The sequence below is a fragment of the Peromyscus californicus genome, unplaced genomic scaffold (assembly GCF_007827085.1).
Source record: "Peromyscus californicus insignis strain IS unplaced genomic scaffold, ASM782708v3 Scaffold_15__1_contigs__length_86483966, whole genome shotgun sequence".
NCBI lineage: Eukaryota > Metazoa > Chordata > Mammalia > Rodentia > Cricetidae > Peromyscus > Peromyscus californicus.
Genome location: NW_026294447.1, coordinates 72,239,225 through 72,258,376, shown reverse-complemented (window position 1 = coordinate 72,258,376; position 19,152 = coordinate 72,239,225). Strand labels below are relative to the sequence as shown.

The following is a 19,152-nucleotide window of genomic DNA, read 5'->3' as shown; positions in this document are numbered from 1 at the left end:
CTGACAGCTGAAAGTACCCCAAAACGCCCTGGCCACCCAGTACCAGTTCATTGAAGACTCGTGGGGGTGGTTCAGCATCAAGACACTGAAGTGAGCACGTCTCTGGGATGGTTACTCCTTCCTACCCCTCAACCCCCACCCCCACCCCCCCACCCCGCCCACAGCACTGTTTCTGCCTTTCTCAGACCCCAGTGTGCCACGCAGTCAACTGAAAATCCAAGTCCTCTGAGGCAGAAGGGCTCAGCTGTGTGTTTACAGCAGCCGATTTCCATCCAGATCTCATCCCTGTCCGTCTGCCGGCGGGGCAGGCTGGGGGCAGACTGTGTATGTGTGCCAGGCAGGGATCTATTTTGGGAGGTGACCCGAGCCCTTTGCCATCTTGTTGCCTCCTGGCCACCCCCTCTTAGGAAAGTCAGCCTGCTGGAAGGTGATCTCACTTCAGCAGTGGCTGGTGGGGTGGTGGGATTTCAGCCTGTTCCTTGTCGCTGTGCAGCCAGACTCTTCTGGCACATGCCCCCCCGTGTGCCCACATGGGAACCTCATGAGCTCCCATCTGTCCAGTGAGAAGGCGGAGGGTAAAGGTGAGCCAGAACCCTGCGCAGCAGAAGGCAGGCCACTCAAGAGACCGTGCCTGCCTCTTTAGGGAACAAATCTGCCTCAATCCTGCCAGCAGTTCAGAGTAGAGAAATCCACTTCAAGGCTTACAGGTCCAGGGAAGAGGACAAGGCCTCCCTACCCCAAGGTCAAGGAGACTCCACCCTATCTGTTCTCCAAATTGGAGAGTTGAAATAGAAGCAGGGGAGCCTAAGATCAGAGGACTAGCAAGCTAAGCAGTGAGATGTCCAGGTCCCCCCATCTCCCCGCACAGAATGAGACACTGTGAAAACAAAGGGGTAGGTACCAGCCTTTGTTAAGGCAGCTAATGAGTTTCTCAGGTTGCAGCGTAGTTAAGAAAGCACAGTGTCCTAGAAGGAGGGCACGCCTATGATGTGCGCCCTGTAGGAAAAGCCTATAGGAGGCTGCTTGGGAGCCAATGGCCGCCTGGGGCACCGGAGGAGAGACTTGAAAGGAGGTCAACCAGAAGGACTGTAGTGCTGAGGTGTCTGTACAGCCAAGGAGAGAAGGGTGACTGAGGGGTCTCAAGGAAGCTCCCTATTGGGTGGGAAAATGACACAGGGCCCAAACCACAGTGGATCTTGTACACTCCCTTATCATGGCCAAGTCCTTGTCGCCCTAGTAACAGTCCAGTCTCAAACAGGAGCGGGCCTCGTTGGCTTAACGTTTGGCAGGGCATTCCATTCTCTTTTTCCTGGGTGACCCTAATAACAGCATCCCTACGATAGTGGGGGGGGATAGTTAAAAGAGAGAAAAAAATCTGGTGTTAGTGAGATTTCAACCCAAAGATGGAAACTAATGTCTCCCCCTTGCCCTCCTCTCCAACCCTCGGCAATTGTCATTTCTAGCTTGAGGCTGTGATAACAGAAATGGACATGGCCAAACACCAGAGGAGTGCTCCCTGCCTTGCGGAGTGCTCCCTGACTTGTGCTGCTCTGGGCATCTTGTTGCTAACCCTCTGTATCTTATCCGGGGTTTGGGTAAGCCAGAGGAAATTCAGAGGAGAAAGGGACTATGACGGTCATGCCAAGGGAGACAGGGGTGATAAAGACGTCTGACCTCAAGCAAACCCGGTGATCATCTTTGTTTCCCAGAATAAATGGGCCCATCTAGACTGTCCCCAAGGGTAAAGAAGAACAGGTGGACAGAAGGCACGGGGAAGACTACCCCACTGGAGAATATTCTGACAGCATTTACAAACTCCACAGTCAAGAACATTGCAGAGGAGCTTTCTGGGCTGAATTCTATAGTGCCTTCCAACTGGAATTCCAGTCTGCACTCAGTATTTCCTAAGGAACCTCGCCATGTTTAACGCAGTGGTCTACAAGTTGTGGGAAAGGTGAATGGACTATAAGGAGGGAGTTTGCTGAGATTGGAGAAGAGGGACCCAGGGGTCTGCCTTGGAAAAATAACAAGTAAACAATGACACAGAGAAAGCCAGGGAAACTCAAGAAGCAGAATCTCTGCCCTCCACACATCATCCATGCCTCTCCCCTTCCCTGACCTTGACCATTTGCTGCTGCTGCTGCAGCTGAGCCCTGGGCAACAGGGCTCTCTTCTCTGCATGCCTGAAAGGAGGTCAACCAGTGAAGGACACGGGCACTCATTGGCACAGGGGGCTGGGCACAGCTGAGAGCATACAGCATCCTGGCCCTGGGTTGGAAAAAGCATGGCTTGTCACAGTTCCCATGAGGATGGGTATTTTGTTGAAATATAGACGTCATGTACTTTTACTCAATGCCACTGCAGATTCCTGGCAAAGACGCTGATACCAGGACCCTAACATGCCTCCAGGGCTAAGACCAGAAAATGACTGCCCTCCCTGCACGCCCCTCCTCCCAGGTCCTGCCTAAGGAACCCATCTTAGACCCAGCTCTGGGGACAGGAAAGAAGGGCTTTCATGTCACATTTTTTCAGCTGTCCTGAGAAGCAACCCGATTGCAGATGACACTCCCTCCTCTCTCAGGCTTCACCAGGGGCTGCTTTCAACTCATCCTGGGATTGTGTAATTATGGTGATTACAGCTCATGGCTTTTTTCCTCTCTTCATCTTTTGCTTTCAAATTCGTCGAGGCCTCTCATTAAACATGGCGATCCTGGTAAAGTCAGCAAAGTTTTAACAAGACTTTTTTTTTTTTTAATGTGGAAGAAAGCTCAGACAGGGTTGGTGGTTGTTGTGTTCTCAGACATTCCTTTAAACCCCTGTCAGGAGCAGGTCAATCCCTTGACCTAGGAGGTATAGGGCTGGGAGATTCAGGGATCCAGAGGTACCTGGCCTTATCCACATACCTCTGACTTTCATCTCTTCCACAAAGAGCAGGCTCATAGTCCCTCCTGTTGAATACACAGACTATCCTTCAAGAACCAAAAATGCAACCCTGTAGTCTGCAGCAAAAATGTCAGGCAGAATTTGTGCTGGGTGATAGATACTATTAGGTTCCAGAGCACCCCTAAAGAATATACAGAGGGGCAACCGTTATCCTATGTGGGTGATCATGACCAGAGATCATATACTCGACAAAGGTTTCCTTATAATGATATGGGACTTCAGACCCCATCATTTGCTAGTCCTCAATCATAGCTTTCTTGACTAATTCCTAGGTCTGTAGGACATCATAAGAAAGACCACCAAGGAGAATGGGTTGGGTGGTAGCCACCAGAGCCCCTGACCTGCCTTTCGGTAGCTTCTTCCAGGTTTGGGTCAGGTTCCCATTATGACCATGCTCCCCAGAGACTACAAGGACTGCCTGGTGAGGTGTATCTTGCCAGCAGGAGTTTTATCCTGGACTGGCCCCTGGCTGGGCCTCCCACCTGGCTCCTTAGAACCATTCATCCTGCTCCTATTCCTAGTCAGTTACCTCTGCTTGTGTCCCTAACTAGAGGATGGAGCTGGGTTTTGACTAACCACCTGGGATTAAATGTCAAAAGCTTGGCCGAGTGTCCCCACTTGCATTCTCATCCCTATCACAGATGACCTGCTTGTTCTTCCCCCTGAGAGCCATGTCCCTTTAGAGCTCACAGGAATTCAGAAAAGGAAGCGAATCAGAAGCAGGCAGCTAAAATGGAATCCTCACTCGCCTGTTCTACCTGATGTTCATGTAAGGCCTGGAAAAGTCACTCACGGACCTGAGGGGTGTAACAAATCCTGCCTCACACCACAGAGGTCAGCACTAAGTGAGAATGTGATAGTGACAGCTGCCATTTCCTGGGAACTCATGGTGTTAACCTTGTCATGTTGGGCATAGCTTGAGACGGACTTAGGTTCTCCTCCAACTCTATCCCTGAGTGAGGTGACTGTGAGAAGATACTCCAAGCCTCGGTTTCTCCCTCTATAAAAGAGAAATAATAGTAAATGATGAAGTATAAATTTTACATAGAGCACACTATTTGCAGCCTACGTATTTGACAAGTATTTAGTATTATTTCTCATGAAATGCATCCTTAGTTCTCAACAGCATTCCGTGAGATAGGTATCTCTGTATTGATTTTTATAGTTGAGGGCTATGAGCGACACTATGTGCAAGGTTCATTTACTACAATGGCTACCACGATAACAACTCAGTGTACGGGAGCCATCATTACTGGCCTACTTTAAACTTAGTTCATCTGCTTTCCTGGGGAATGGAGAGGGACAACGGTGCCCAAGAGGCCAGCCTCTGGCACATGACCTATTTCTTGGGGCTCTTAAGGACTTCCCAGGAAGCCTTGGGGCTGTGGAGCTCATCAACCTAAGAGGTGGGAAAGGCCACAGTTAAAATGTTGCTGGGTCGCCAAGACCTGGCCTCGGGACTCCCACAAAGGCCCAGGACTTTAAGATGTCTCCTTTCTCCAGACCCAGACCAGGAATGGCTCTTTCCCGAAGAGGCGTGTAAAATCCAGTCTTCCAAGCACAACCCTCACAGCCGCATTTCCAGGGCAGCTCACCTCTCAGCTGTCTGCCTGCCTGGACCCACCCTGAGCAATGCAACCTCACACCGAGGCCAGTTGCTCCATCTGCCAGATAAACAGGGGTTTCTATTTTTTTTTAAGCACTTATTACACAGCAAGGCTGTTGGAAGGCTCAGAAGCAAGAAGCAGGGAATGCTCTAAAACACCTCCATAAGCCGGGTCCCTGGGGTGCGGGCTCCTACTGCTGGCAATGTTAGTAGAGACAGGGGTGACACAAATGGATTTTCCTGAGGAGAATTTGGGGTTTTGTTGCTGTTGTTGTTTTATATGTCTCTAAAGGTGATAGATTCAAGTTCACAGTGTTGTCAAAGGTTGGCGCTGTTGGGAGCTGATGTACATGAGGTTATATATTAGCCTCATCGCTGCTTATGTATCTTGCACGAGATGCTTATGTGAATGCCTGTCCCCGTGGACATGCACACGTGTGTACACGGCTGCATATCCACGCGTCCAGGAGTGTACGCAGGTGCATGCGCTGCCTTCTCAATACACGCCTAGGTGTTGGGTGTATGGTTCATGTGTCAGCATATGCTGCAGGCCTGCATGTGCCTGTGCATGGACTGCATGTCTGTCACGGCTGCCTGCGCATCTGGGCAGGGGCTCCTCTAAAGCCACAGGTCTTCACGGTTGCAGCTGGATGAGTTACTCTTCCCTTCCCTTCCCCCCAAACACAATTGCCCAGTGCTGCTGGCGCAGAGTCAGAATGGCCGCCGCGTTTCACCCCCGAGGTGGCTTCCTTCCAGCAGTGGGTGAGTGATGCCCGTGTCTGTACACTCTCTAACCTTGGGGATCCTTCTGCATAGACAGTGTTCCACCGTCCAGCAGAGATAATCTGTCTGTCTGTCTGTGGCCTTGACTCTGCTCGTAGCTCCTATCCTCAAGCATTGGCCCCACGGACAGTCGGTGGCACCCATTTCTTAGTACCCCTGTTTTTGACATCCATAGTTTTGTCTTCCTCAGAAACAAGGAGTTGAGTATCCCAGACATGATACCAATGTGAGTCCTTTGTCCTGGAGGCAATGCATAAATACCATCCTAGGTAGGGATCCTACAGTTCATGGCTCAGGGTACCCGCTTCCTAACAACTTCGTGGGTGCTTTCAAATCCAATTGCACTGACCTGGGGTTTCCTCTTCAGAACAAGGCTGTCAGAACCCTTCCTTTGCAACCCCAGGACTGAATCCTCAGGGAAGCACAAGCCCTCATATTCCTATATGAGAGAAGAGTCTGCAGGGAAAGAGAAGTAGGAAGGTTCTCCAAAGCTAAGAAATTCAATGGCCCAAAGTCCTATCCAGTTGACACAAGAATGCTGCTTAGCCTCCCCCTTTCCAGGCTAAGAATGCCCAGATGCCTAGCTCATAAAACACTGAATTGCAGTCAAGGTGGTAAAGAGATTAGGGGAATGAACTGCCTTCTTTTTGTAAGCCTCCAAGTAGACATGGGCATTCATGAAGTATTCTGCTTTGGGTGGGCAGAGGGCAAGGGGCAAACCAGGAAATTGTCTTCCTGCCTCCTGGGCTCTGCCTTAGCAGCTACCATAGTTAGGGACACCCGCCAGTGTGTATGTTTGCAAGAGATAAGTGCCTTTCGGGTAGATGGCATTGAAATCTTCACAGGTCCCCAGGAGAATCTCATACTGCCAAGCAAGCGACTTCTTCTGCCGACTTGTCCATAATATCAAATTACTAAGCTTTAGCTTCCTGTGCCCTGTAGTCACAGCCGAGGGTTACTTGAACTTCCCTGTTGGAAAAACAGGAGCATCCAGTTGTTGCCAATAGCAACATAGTCATCTCCCTGTTTCCTTGAGTCTTTGGCCTTTTCCTAATTTGGAGTAAACCAGAGCTTAGATCTCCGTGTACATTTGGGGGGGGGGGCGGGGGAGGAGAGGAAAAGCATGAGGCAGACATTGAACAGGCCCCCAGGCAGGTATGCTACTGAAGGGCTCTGCGAGCGAAATGCCCCCTCCCCTCCCCTTCCTGCCGGAGACCACCAAGAAGTTCCTGCAAGCTGATGGTGGAAGGGGCAGGTTGCTCCACTGGAGTGAGAGGAAAGAGAGACCGAAGGCCCTGTAGGCTGCGGTGGGGGGAGCAGTTTCCACCGCAGAGGAGGTGGAGCGGCAGGGGAGATGGAAATGCACAACTTGGAAAGGAGGCCAGAGAGTCCATGTCTGGGCATTCTGCCACCGGTACAGGGCTCAGCTGTTGCTCTCTCGTCTCTCCTGGCATCCCTGCCTGGGTCCAGATTAGTCTCTGTGCAGCTGGAGGGATATGGAAGAAGGTCTCCCGTGGCTGGCCCAAACCTACAGACAAACGTTAGCTCCGCAAAGGTACCCTAAGTAATGATTTTGATGGGAGGCAGGAGCCAGGGTCCATGGACACCATCCAGGGAGGGTTCCCTAGCCTGTCTGGGATACCCCCAATTGGGCACTTGGTCTATAATGACTTGAAATGGGGTCGTTTCTAATAGGAGTTAAGCCCACTCTGCCCGACCCATCTTAGAAAAGCCAATGTCACAATCTGCTTCTGTCCTTGAAGTCACCACAGGAGAGCTCAAAGACACTAGGAACACACAGTCACAAACACAACGATGGTTTCACCGGGGTGTGTCCAGGCAGCACCACTGTGAATCTATATGCACCATGCCCACCTGCACCCCGGCTCCGTGCAGTGGGCAAAGGCACCTTGTACGAGGCTTGCCAGTCAACGAGGGATCCCTCCCCTATCACAGAATTCCCAAGTACAGCAAAGGGAAGCCCCTGAGCACTGAAGAAATTGTTTGAGGTGGGCTCAAGTATATTCAAGGAAGAGCACCCCACACTGCCCAGAAAGCTGGTCCAGTGTAAGTGCGGAGGAGCACCTAGTGCCTGGGTGTTCCCATCTGCCTCTTCCCTTGAGAGTCAATGGCCGGTTTGTGCCAAGAAGATGGGTGGTTCCTGAGGTCTATCACTTGTCTCTGCCCCAGTGTGGCTGTCTGCTCTCAGGCAAATCTCTCTAGCTCTCCTGGAATCTTTTCCCTCATACACTACATGATGATAAAGAATTACGTAACCAGTGAGGATGTCATGGGCATTTGTCCAAGTGTCTGTCAAATGCCCAGAGGTCGGAAGTTTTACCATCGGGGGGCAGTTGCCATGAACTGTCTCATAACCCAGATCCCTAGTGATGGGACCAGCTCCACCCTGCCTCTACCAAGGCCTGGGCAATGGGAAAAGTATGCTTGCAAAGAGAAGTCCATGCATGAGCTACAGATGCCACTTAATGGGTGAAGAATTAGAAATTCAAAGAGAAAGGCCTCCGAGGAGGTCAAGAGACAGGTTGGCCCATTTGCATTCATCCAGCTAGGGTAGCTGGCAGCTCATCTTGCCTAAATTCAAATTTCAGACAAAGGAAAATTACCGGTAGGTGTTAGAGTGAGGGATCTGGACCTGAAATCAGTCCCGGTGTTCAAATGATGTGCTTGCTGGGCAGATTCCGTAGTCCCGTCACTAACCGGGGCGCCCACTGAGCCCCACCTGTTTACACCATGAGGGGGCTGTTTCTGTGGTTTTTCTTTTGATTGTTTTTACTTTGTAAAGCGGATAGATCATCAATCCGATCTACCTAATAGACCACTTTTCAGGTATGTGCTTTTGTTACTAGCTTGAGTCTCACCTATCTACCCCTGTGGGGTCTTTATTCTTGTTTTTGAGGGTTGTTTTCATCTTTATGATATACCTTCTTATATAATCTCAAATAGAAACAATATTTTAGAACAAATCAAAAGCCCTTCAGCCCCTGAGAGGGATCAGAAAGCTTGATGAGAGCCTTGGAGGAATCAGCCCCCAGGAATCTTGCCATGGGCTTCCTACCCTATGGATGCCCTGTGGCAGGGTGGAGCAGCCCAGAAATATCCTCTTCCTTCCAGGCTGCCCTGTTTGGCCCCACTCTGGATGCAGCCCAGGTAGTACTTAGCATGTCCCATTACTTGTATTTTCTATTTCTTCGGCCCCCACTTTACATAGTTGAGAACAAGCTAAGAAAAGACAGGGAGCCGAAGATGCTTTGAAATCGTTCTAAGTAAAGGCTCTTCTACCATCCCCTTGTCAGGGTTTCTCAGACCCCTGAGACCATCCGTAGAAGCAGCCCTCTCCCTCTCCACTTTCCATTATCACTGGGAAAGGAGAGGTCATGGAATTCCTCATACTTTTCTATCCAAATAATTCCTCTTGCCTTACGCAGTGTAGGGGAAAGCACCAGGAGTTCTGCTCCCCAGGAATCAGAACTGATGAAGTTAGACATATCCTCTGCTTCGTCCCCAACTGCCAAACCCTCACCAGGACCCCTAGCCAGAACTTGGCTCACGGCTTTCCAACTGCTGTCCTTGGCCCGGCCCACCTGCATCCACTGAGTCTGTAATTCTGCAAACATACATCCTCTGTGAGCTTGAGCATCGTCAACTCACAGATGACCTTCACACTCCTCTCGAAAGGACAGCCCATCTCTGAGTTGGTGTGCCCAATTCGGCAGAACACCACGTTTCATTAGCAAGGATGAAAAATGCTTGTGTGTCACACTAAGGGGTTCAGCGGGGATCAATGGAAGCTAGAAATAGTGCCCCAAATTAGTCCTGCCCAGAGGGATCTGAGTTTCTCCTGGGTGGGAGGAGGGAGCACTCAGTTTCTAGAATGGTAAAGATGGACCCAGCAGCTAACAGAGAAAAAGGTAGAAACTCGGTGATGAGACAGCTGGGTTTTTTTTCCCCTCTCTAATCTTATTTCTTGTGGCTTTTCTCTTAAATTCTGATTGTATGTGCTAAAATGCAGATCTGAAATATAGGATTCAATGAATTTGATAAATTATACTCCCATGTAACCTACGCCCCACCATCCGACAAAGTCCCCTTACCCCACCCTGAGACCCTAGTGATTGGCTCTGCTATCCCCAGTATGCCCTGTGACCCCCCCCCGCCCCCCCGCCCCCCGCAGGGGTTTCCCTCTGACGCCACAGCTCTCCTCTCAGCCAATGAGTTTCTTAGCCTCAGTCTCCCAGGTAAGTAAGTGACAAAGGTTCTTGGTCCTGGAGTCATGCATGCTTTGTTGGTTACTATCTAGAAATGTGATGCCCAGAGCCTCGGCATGTCCAGCAGCATGTTGGTTCTTCCTCTGGCACGGCACAAAAGGGAGCTCTGCCTTTTGTGCATTTTCTTTCAGACACAAAGGATCCCGTAACACCTTCTTCCGGGCTTCTAGCCATCTCAAGGGCCACAGAGCTGAAATCATCTGTCGGGGCAGGGGGCGGGGGCTGAATGTGCGGGGTTGTTTTGGGAACCAGGAAACTTAAGCATCCCAAGTTCTCCTGGGTTACACTTCGCCAAGCGGTGTGGAAGGTGAAAAGTGCTTTGTCTGTGTGCAAGGCTTTGGTGTCTCTGGGATGTACCTTCCACAGTTCAGTTCTTAATCACTGTACATTTTTCTCATTTGGACAAAGGCTGCCTGCTAATAGCATTTTCAACCACCCTCTGCTTCACTCAGCTACACCAAGGCCTCAGGCTGAGCTGGCACCACAGTCCAATCCCAACTGACTGGCACTGAGGAACACCACACATTCACACACACACACACACACACACACACACACACACACACACACACACACACCCCAACGCTGCTGCCTCTGTAACTCTATGAGTGCCAGGCATGGGCAAAACGACCACACCCCTTCTTTCAGAATCATTCTAGCTGGAGGCAGGGTTGGGAGAAAAAGTAGAGGGGAAGAGAGAGCCCTACGGAGTACAGGAGGAGGCTCTCCTGTCTCTGGGTAGAGCCAATGCTGTAAGCATCCTACAAGCCCACTGGGTGTAGCCTCTGGGGCAGCTCAACTCAGAAAAGAGACAGCTTCGCCTCTAGGATTTCACTTTGATCCCTGAACACCACAGGAATCTTAGCTCTTCAGAAGGCAGGCTGCTGCTGAGCCAGGGGGAATCTCACAGTTTCTTCCCCCAAAGCCCCTGGTCAGGTATCCAGCCCTGCCTGCTCCTGTATGATTAACTTCCTTGCAGCCAATAGCCCAGCCTCACTCTCTGGGGTGATGGTGTGGCAGGTGGATGGCAGCTAGACCATCTCAGCTGAGCAGAATGCTCTCCAAGCCATCTCCCAAGCGAACCCTCCTGACCTCCATCTTTAGCATCAGAGCTGGCATTTGGTAAATGTGTGAGTTCAGCAGTAAGAAAAGGACTAAAAGGCCACATCCCACCACCTGGATGCTGAGAGACTGGTACTGTTCTCAGGAGCAGATGCTGGGCTGGTTAGCTACCTCCTTCATCCCTCAAGTCCCCAGAAATGGGAGAAGTGGGGAGAAGGGGTGGGGCACACCATTTGCAGGCTGGCCACAGGTCCTTGGTGTCAGGGCTGTGAGGCTGTTTTTGGCAGGAAGAGATTAATTATCGCCTCCAAATCCAGCTAGGCTCTTTCTGTAGAGCTGGGAAAGGTGAAAGGTAGGGGTGCCTCAGGGCTAAAATCACTCAGAACAATCCTCCAGGAAAAAAATTTTCTAGCCTGCCTCAACACACAGTGCCTCTGCAGCCAAAATGACCTCGCTAATGAAGATGGAACTATAATGAGGTTTTGGGCAACTGGTAAACCTTACCGTCTTTGTCTTTCAGCTTTTAACACACACATTGGCAATTTTTTTTTTTTTTTTTTTTTTTTGGTTTTTCGAGACAGGGTTTCTCTGTGTAGTTTTGTGCCTGTCCTGGATCTCACTATGTAGACCAAGCTGGCCTCGAACTCACAGAGATCTGCCTGGACACATTGGCAATGTTTTTATTCAAATTTAGTGATTTTTATTTTCACTAAACTGGACCCTCAATAACATGTATAGCAACTCAGACACAGGTATCTAAGTATATAATGTTTAATCTGGGACCCTGGTGGAGGAAAGGTAGAGGGGAAGAGAAGCCAGATAAGTGTGTGGTTACTGCAGCAACAGGCGTGAACACAGGTGACAGGAAGTAATATTGTCATCATCCCAGAAGGCCTTTATGCCTACACCAAGAAGGCACATTCCCAAATGAATCAACAGGATGACGAATGTTCCCTGTGAGAAAGCACACCCTGGAAAGTGATGGCTAACCTGGGATGGAGGCCTTGGAAGCTTGTGTCTGTCTTCTAAGAGGCACCGTGGCACTGTCCCTGCTGCAAAAGCACTGGTCATCCTTTTAGTGATGCTAAAGTTGGGAATGGGACATAGGATGGGCTGGGGAAATGGCTAGGTACATACATGCTTGCCACATAAGCATGAGGATATGAGTTTGATACCCAGTACCTACATAAAAAGATGGATGTGGGTGTAATCCCAGCCCAGGTGTGAACAGAAGCAGATCCCTGTGGCTCCTTGGCCAGCCAGCCTAGGCTAATCAGGGGAGCTTTAGGCCAATGAGAAACCATGTCTCAAAAACCAAGGTGGACAAGTGCCTCTCATAAATGGCAGGTGAGGTTGTCCTCTGACCTCTGCATATAACTACATGTGCGCGCGCACACACACACACACACACACACACACACACACACACACACACACACACAGGCATATACATACACTGGCACAGGAACCCTCAAAGAATTTTTTTTAAAACTGACTGAAAAATCTTTAGCCTGGTATAAACATAACTTGCTCCAGGCTAAGTTTAGTGCATCTGAAGAATGAGATAAGGTTGTTGACGGGGAAGGTGTGTGTGTATGTGTGTGTGTGTGTGTGTGTGTGTGTGTGTGTGTGTGTGTGTGTGTGTGTTTTGCATGTGTGATTTTTCTTTAAGATAGGGGAGAGATGAAGGAAAGGAACAGGAAAAAAAAGAAGGGGAGTAGATACAGTTTTCTGACAGCTCCTGGGGGCAATTCCATTTCTGGACAAGCCTTCATCCATGCCATCAGCAGTCTCAGCTAGGCTGACTGTGTCCCTCCATAGAGAGCAAAGCCAGATGATACACAGCCCAGGATCCTGCCAGCTCCAAGCTCTTGTTCGTTCATTAGACCTGCCCATTATCCATCAATTCATCAATCAGCAGGTTTATTGAGTACCCTACTAGGCTTCACCAACCAGATCAATTTTTTTTAATTACATCCAGCTTACACGCAGTCAAGCCCAGTAAACAAAATGAGCCCTCACACCCCACTTGGAAATGAGCATGAGGAACGGCTGGCCCATGTGCTCTCACTGCCAAACTCCACAGTCCCTGCTGATGGGGGATCATCTGCTGCCCTCTGCAGCTGGTGATGGTGTCACCGACCCACTGTCAATAGCAGGACGGGCTTTGAATGTTTTCCCAGACATGGCGACGCATCTGCTTGGGTCCAGCCACACTCTTCTCTGAGACCCCTGTCCAATAATAGGAATTTCCAAAAAGGGTGCACAGGGAGTGAGTAGAAACCATGTCCAGGGAAATCAAGCAGAGAGATCAAGCTTCACTTGTCCATGTGCCTCTCTGGGCTGACCAGTAATGAATTCTGTTCCAGATCACAGGCTCCTCAACCACCCCAACAGAGCATGTAGACAACTAGAATGTCCCAGGACCTCTGTGCCTCGTGTTCCAGGCCTCATGGTCCTGTTTGTTCTTTGATTCTGAGAATAATGGCCACATGGGATTTAAGTAAAGAGTTCATAGGCTTCCTGGTCCAGGGTTGTCACACCTGACCCCTGGGCACTACTGTGGGGAGTCAAAAAACATAAGAGGTAGCAGGAGCGCACCTTCCTGGCCCCTCCGGGGGCTCCAGAGAACACTGACGTTCCCAGTCATGTTACCAGTCACAGCACCTAGAGACCAAAGTCCCCACATCCTACGTCAAGCCTTCACTTCAAGTAGGATTCAGTTCTCAGAATTCCCGTGACTAATTAATTCCTTAATTTCTAATCAACCCCGATCTATCGTCATCGTCTATTTGCGTCAGCCCACCATTCCTGACCTCAGGCTTCCCCGGCACACCTTTTCCTTCCACGCTAGAATAAAATCAAACGTGAGGACAGCCCACAGGTGTTAAAGGGTCTGAGGGCTATAATGCCTAGGCTTTGGTAAGTAAAACTTCCATACCCCAGCTAGAGTGCTAGCCCCATCCACTCGCTCCCTTCACTTGCCTGAAGTCCTGTTATTTTTTCAGTTGTCCTTAGCTGGGGCTTCCTTCCCTAGAGATCCCCTATCGACATGGTTCAGCTGGGTTGGATAGTGGATCGTTTGGCCAGAGTGACTCCTACAACAATTAATTCGCCTGTTTGGCTCTCTGTCTCTGTCCTTCTGTGTGTCTGCACACCTGTGCGTGCTCTCTGTGGCTCTCTCTCTGCAGGGAAAGTCGCTGGCGGGCAAGCGCCTCACGGGCCTGATGCAGTCCTCCTGACCGTCCCCAGCCCAGGGCCTGGGCCTGCAGAGCACCCGGGCAGGAGGCGCTCCTCATCCACCGACAGGGCTTCCTTGCGGGGAGATTTGGTCGCTGTGAAGGAGAAAGAGTGAAGGCCGCGGAGAGCCATGGTGGGGAGATGTGGTGGGTGAATGGGGAGACCAGAGAGAAAGAGTCTCCGGGTGCTGGGCCAGCCGGGGAGAGGCCCCTGTTGACAGCCTCTCTCTTGTACAGTCTCGCACCAATGCTTACTCTCTCCAAGGGCCCATTTCTAACTCGGTCAGAGAAGGTCTCGTGGGGTTCCTGTCTGACTGTCGCTTGAGACGATAACCTCACCTGTCCAGTCGTCCGGGGGAATCATGCCTTCCAGCACACTTCAGAGGGATGAGCGGACCCGGGCACATAGTATTACGCATCACCTCCTTCCTCTCTCTGATGCGCTCACAGTGCCCACTGCCACCTGCCCTTCCCCCCACTGGCAGCCACCCGGGTATAGCGGGCGGGCGACCGACACCGCTTTCACATAAAAATGTCAGAAATCCCATCTTCAGCACTGACGGCACGTCAAGTTCTTCCCACCCTCTCTGAGACCAAATTTTAAAGCAGCCTCTGTGGGTCGGGTGGCCACCCTCTGGTGCCATAAATGCCCAAGGGTCCAGAGCTCAAAGAGGCACCATTGCAGATGACGGAGTATGTCGCTTAGACACTGAAGGTTCCGGTGACGATCTTTTAAAAACATCATTTCTTCTTGTCTCATGACTTTGAACCTTGCGCCTTGGTTTGTTCCCTCAAGTTTCACTCGAAATAAACACGGCCACGCACTTGGGGGCCATTGGGAGTCTCCCCACTGGTAGCCCAAGTTCCTGGAGGTGGATGGATCGCAGGGCTGGCACCAGGCCTGGCCAGACTCTTAGTGGGTTAAGGCTCAGTGATGCCTGAAGCTAAAACACAATATGCAGTGACAGGTCCAGGCCAGAGACACAGGATTCCCTTCTCAACCTCATTCTGAGGGCCCAGCCAAAGCACCCTATTAAACACAGCCGGTCATCTAGGAAGAAGCAACCTGGGCAAGAACCTGCGAAAGTCCTGTGTTCTTCCCATGTGTCAGAATAACCATTTGCCAACCTGGCTGTGAAGTCATGCCCGTAAAGCGCCACATCGGGTCCTGAACACACAGGAGGTGCTTAGAAAATGGCAGCCAGCACAGCTGTCATCGACATTGTTCTTGTGATTGCCATGAGCCCTCAGACACCGCTGTATCAAGCACCACGCTTTTAAATTCAAGCACTGTCTTCCACGAGCACTTCCCTGCCAACACCTGTCAGGTGGGCCCTTCTTTTGATCTACTTTGGCCATGGGGGAAAACTCTCCCTTGGGAGTATATCAGCAGAGAAGGGAGAGAAAGAAAGAACAGAAGGAAGGAAGGGAAAAGAGAGAAAAAGAAAGAAAGGAAGGAAGGAAAAGAAAGATAGAGAAAGAAAGAAAGAAAGAGAGAGAGAGAGAGAGAGAGAAAGAAAGAAAGAAAGAAAGAAAGAAAGAAAGAAAGAAAGAAAGAAAGAAAGAAAGAAAGAAAGAAAGAAAAAGAAAAAAAGAAAAGCATTGCTCATGAAAGCAAATTCACCAGCTGGTGACCAAAGGCCCAAGTGTTGTTCAGTCCCAGCCTCCTGGGTGCATCCTGTGACCCATCTGCCCAGCCCCCACCTGCAAAGCCTGTCCAGACCTGCTTCTACACAACCCCAGATCCACAAGCCTCCTGTCTGTGCATCACAGGAGAGCTACCGCAGGCACTTAGATTCCTCCTTATAACATTCTTAAGCACCACAGCTGTTTCCCCACTCAGTTCTTTTCTCCTTGAGATATGGTAGAAATCGGAGGGGGTCTCCAAAGGTGACTGTAAACACCCAGACTCCTGTCAGCTGCTCCCACGGAGCCTGGCTCTTTGCAAATACTAGGTGAGCACATGAGTAATAAGTGAAAATGAAGCCACAACCCAAGGTAGGGGTCTTCTGACTCTTTCTCTCTAGCTTCACTTTCTTAAAAAAAAAAAAAAGTTCTACATAGGACCCTCCAGTTTCTGAACAAAATTGTAGTCCAAGTTCATCTCCACTCAACATTGCCCAAAGGAAACTCTTCCCTACCACCCCTAGGCTGTGCTGACACCAAGGCATCTGATATTCTCCAACAATGGGTACGTCTGTGCCCTCAGTCACCCAGGACAAGGATTCTGGCTGCCTCCTGCCCCTTCCGTGGACTGGTTATATCTGGCTGCAGCCTGGTTATGGCAGACGTCTTGGCTGTGGCTTCTGTGCCCCTTTTCTGCCCAATTCCTTCCTGTCTGCTGTTACTTCACTACACTAACCAGAAAACTGGCCCCCCTCTGGAGGTCCCCACATGGCCCACCCAGAGCCAGGTATACTCTAGTCTTGAAATGGAATGGGAGGCCAGCTTCTAAACACCCCCCAGGGGACAGAGGAGGGGAATCGGCAGGCTCAGTAGAGCCAAGGACAGACACTTCAGATGGATTCGAGCCTGGAGCAATAAACCCTCACCCTCACCTCACAACAGGGGTGAGCTCAGTCGCGTGGCCCTTGTGATGTGTTCCTTAGAAGATCAGGCAAGGAGCAGAGATAAGAAAGCAGAACAAAGCTACTCCACTCAAGTTGACCAGCCCAGGTCAGTTTGACATGCGAAGATTTGAAAAATTGGGTGTTGGCTAGCTTCCCCTTGACCTGGTACACACAGACAAAAATCTAGATGTTTAATAATCATTCTTCAGTAAAGCAGATTCCTCTGGCCCTTGGAAGCCTGCTGGGCTCTACTAGCCTGATGTGGTCTCTGAGATGAGACTCTACCCCATGATGGCTTGTGGAGAAAATATCACTCTGGCAGCCTCCCCAGTCTTAGTAGGTGAGACCCCCACGGGCCAGGCAGGGAATAAAAGCTGAAACAAGTTCTCCCTGCATGGGAAGAATAGAGCTGGGAGACTGTACATCTAAATGCCCAGCAACACCCAAACACCAGGCTGGCCCAGGTAGGCGGGAGAAACAAGCTGCCGTTCTAGAAAGCAGCATGTCGGTTTCATTCCCCTGGCAAGCTATTGCTGTGACCCAGAAAGAAAGGGAGGCCCCACCGACTGTGCAGTTAAGTGTATTCCAGGCTTGCCCACAGCTCCGTAGCTAGGTACCAGGCTAGCACCCAGGAAGGGCCTCTTAGAATGCTAAGTCGCCGCTTGGACTAGCCAAACTCGTGGGATGTGCCCAACAGGATTCCTGGGATGTTCAAACTACCTCACCAACAGGATACAGAACCAGGAGTCTGGCCCCCTTGCTTGTTGTACAAGTTGGTGTTTTGTTTTTGGTTTTTTGGATTTTTTTTCCTGAAATGTGTCCTCCTGTTCTGTTCCACATGTGTGGGCTTCAGAAGACAGCACCAAGAAGCCTTCCCACAAGTGGGGAAGTATGGAGAGCTGTTCATCTTTGGGCCCTGGAGAATTTACTGGAGGAAAATGTTCCAACAAGTTCCAGGACATGGGGAGCCCAGGGCTGGGGAGAAATAACATGTCACCAGCCTCCAAAAGGACCTGGCTGAGATGACTATGTGGCAAGGACCGTGGAATAGTTGAATAGTGGTCAAATAAATCGCTAATAACTCACCACCAGACCCTCAAAAAGAGGCCTGGGCTCATGTAACCATGGCAACAGCAGACGCCAGCAACTTACTCATTAGTGCCACCCAGTGATAAGGCCTCCCCTGGGCAAGACCCACGGGCCATCAAGTAGCAAAGCAGCAAATGTAGCAATAAGGGGTAGGGACCCTGAGGTGGCAGGATCCATGTAACTGGGACTCAGCCTTCCCCAAGCCTCAGTGAGGGGGCAGAGCCAGCTGTCCTCAGCTGTGTGGGGTGGCGGAGCCCTGCCCACACCAAGGGTCCCTGTCCTATAGCCTATGACCATTCACCGCATGATCACAGACACATCGGAATGGCCTCCTCATAGTGCATGTGGTTCTCATTAGTTTATTTTTCTGGAATTTGGGGACTGGACCCCAGGACCAAACATGCTGGAAACGGTCTAAAAATAAACAACTACTTGAACCCAATACAATCCAGTTAACTATGTGTGACTCTTTGGTTTGGGGGCTCTACGGGCAGAATGCACCTCTCGGACCAAAAAAAAAAAAAAAAAGCGCAAAAAAAAAACCCTACCATCTCTCCCTGCTGTCTCCTCTGCCTCATAACTACCCACCCACCACCCACCCCCCGTCACCACCACACACATACACATACATCTGTTTCCCTCTCCAGAGGACACCAAAGCACGAGAGAAGAAGCAGATCATCCCAGGAGCTTGGGATGGCGGTGTCACCAAAAGGCTGTGACCACTGCCTCTGCCAGCGTCCTTTTGTCTGGGTGGTCACGCTGCCCTGATATCTGTACACAGAAGTGACCCTGTATCGGGGCCACTCTGATACCCTGTTAAATAAAGTCTGAGGACAAAATTCTGCTGCAGACAGACTGTTCCTTACAGGGAGTCTTGGTTTCCTGAGAGACAGACAATCTCATTTCCCCACCACTGCCTAAGCAGCAGGACACCCGGAGCCTGAAAAATCAGGCTGTGGCGAGGAAGAAGAGAACAAAGTAACAAGGACCCTCTGGTAATGACAAGGCTGGTACCCTCGCAGCACGCTCAGTGGTGGAAATTTTGCTCCTGGAAGTGGGAGTGATTTCAGAGACGTGGGGACGGGTCGTCAGTCACATCTTTGTCTCTCAGTGTCAGGACCATTTTCGTACAGCTCTCCTGCTGTGGAAGGTCGGGTTCAAGGTGACATGGGCCCCATTCTGGTCCACATGCTGCCCGGCCATCAGCTCCTGCCCTACCCACAATAGCCACGCTTCCTTGCCTCCCTCAGCCTAGTCACCACCCCACCCCCAGGGAACCAGCTTGCCTCCTTGCCAGCCTACCATCTGACTTATTTCCACAATTTTGGTCGAGCAAACTGTCACTGTGAATGCACACAACTCTACACACCTCCAGGGACAGATAGCTGTTCAGATTCAGGGTGGGGCTTGGGGGAGGGACCAGTTAAAACCTAAAGGATTTCTAGAAGCTACCCTGACAACTTCCTAGTTCCACCCACCTTTCTCGGAACCTAACGGGCATGAGGCTATCCTTCCCTTGGTGCAAGCTTTCTGCTGTTCACTGGTCCCAGCCTCCAGGGTACTACTCTTGGG

General features: G+C 50.6%; 1 protein-coding gene across 7 annotated transcripts in view; it reads left to right on the top strand.

The window, feature by feature from the left end:
* The window catches only part of Rgs6 (regulator of G protein signaling 6), a 564,321-nt gene extending 549,556 nt beyond the window's left edge, over positions 1–14,765 (top strand). For 5 of the 7 annotated variants that reach the window (XM_052739378.1, XM_052739381.1, XM_052739380.1 and 2 more), the window contains 2 exons: positions 5,245–5,311; positions 13,872–14,765. In XM_052739378.1, the coding sequence (XP_052595338.1) occupies positions 5,245–5,311; positions 13,872–14,035 (231 nt within the window). In that variant the 3' untranslated portion in view covers positions 14,036–14,765. The remainder of the gene's footprint in view (positions 1–5,244; positions 5,312–13,871) is intronic. The other 2 variants (XM_052739382.1, XM_052739384.1) reach the window with 1 other exon arrangement.
* The last annotated feature ends 4,387 nt before the right edge of the window (positions 14,766–19,152 follow it).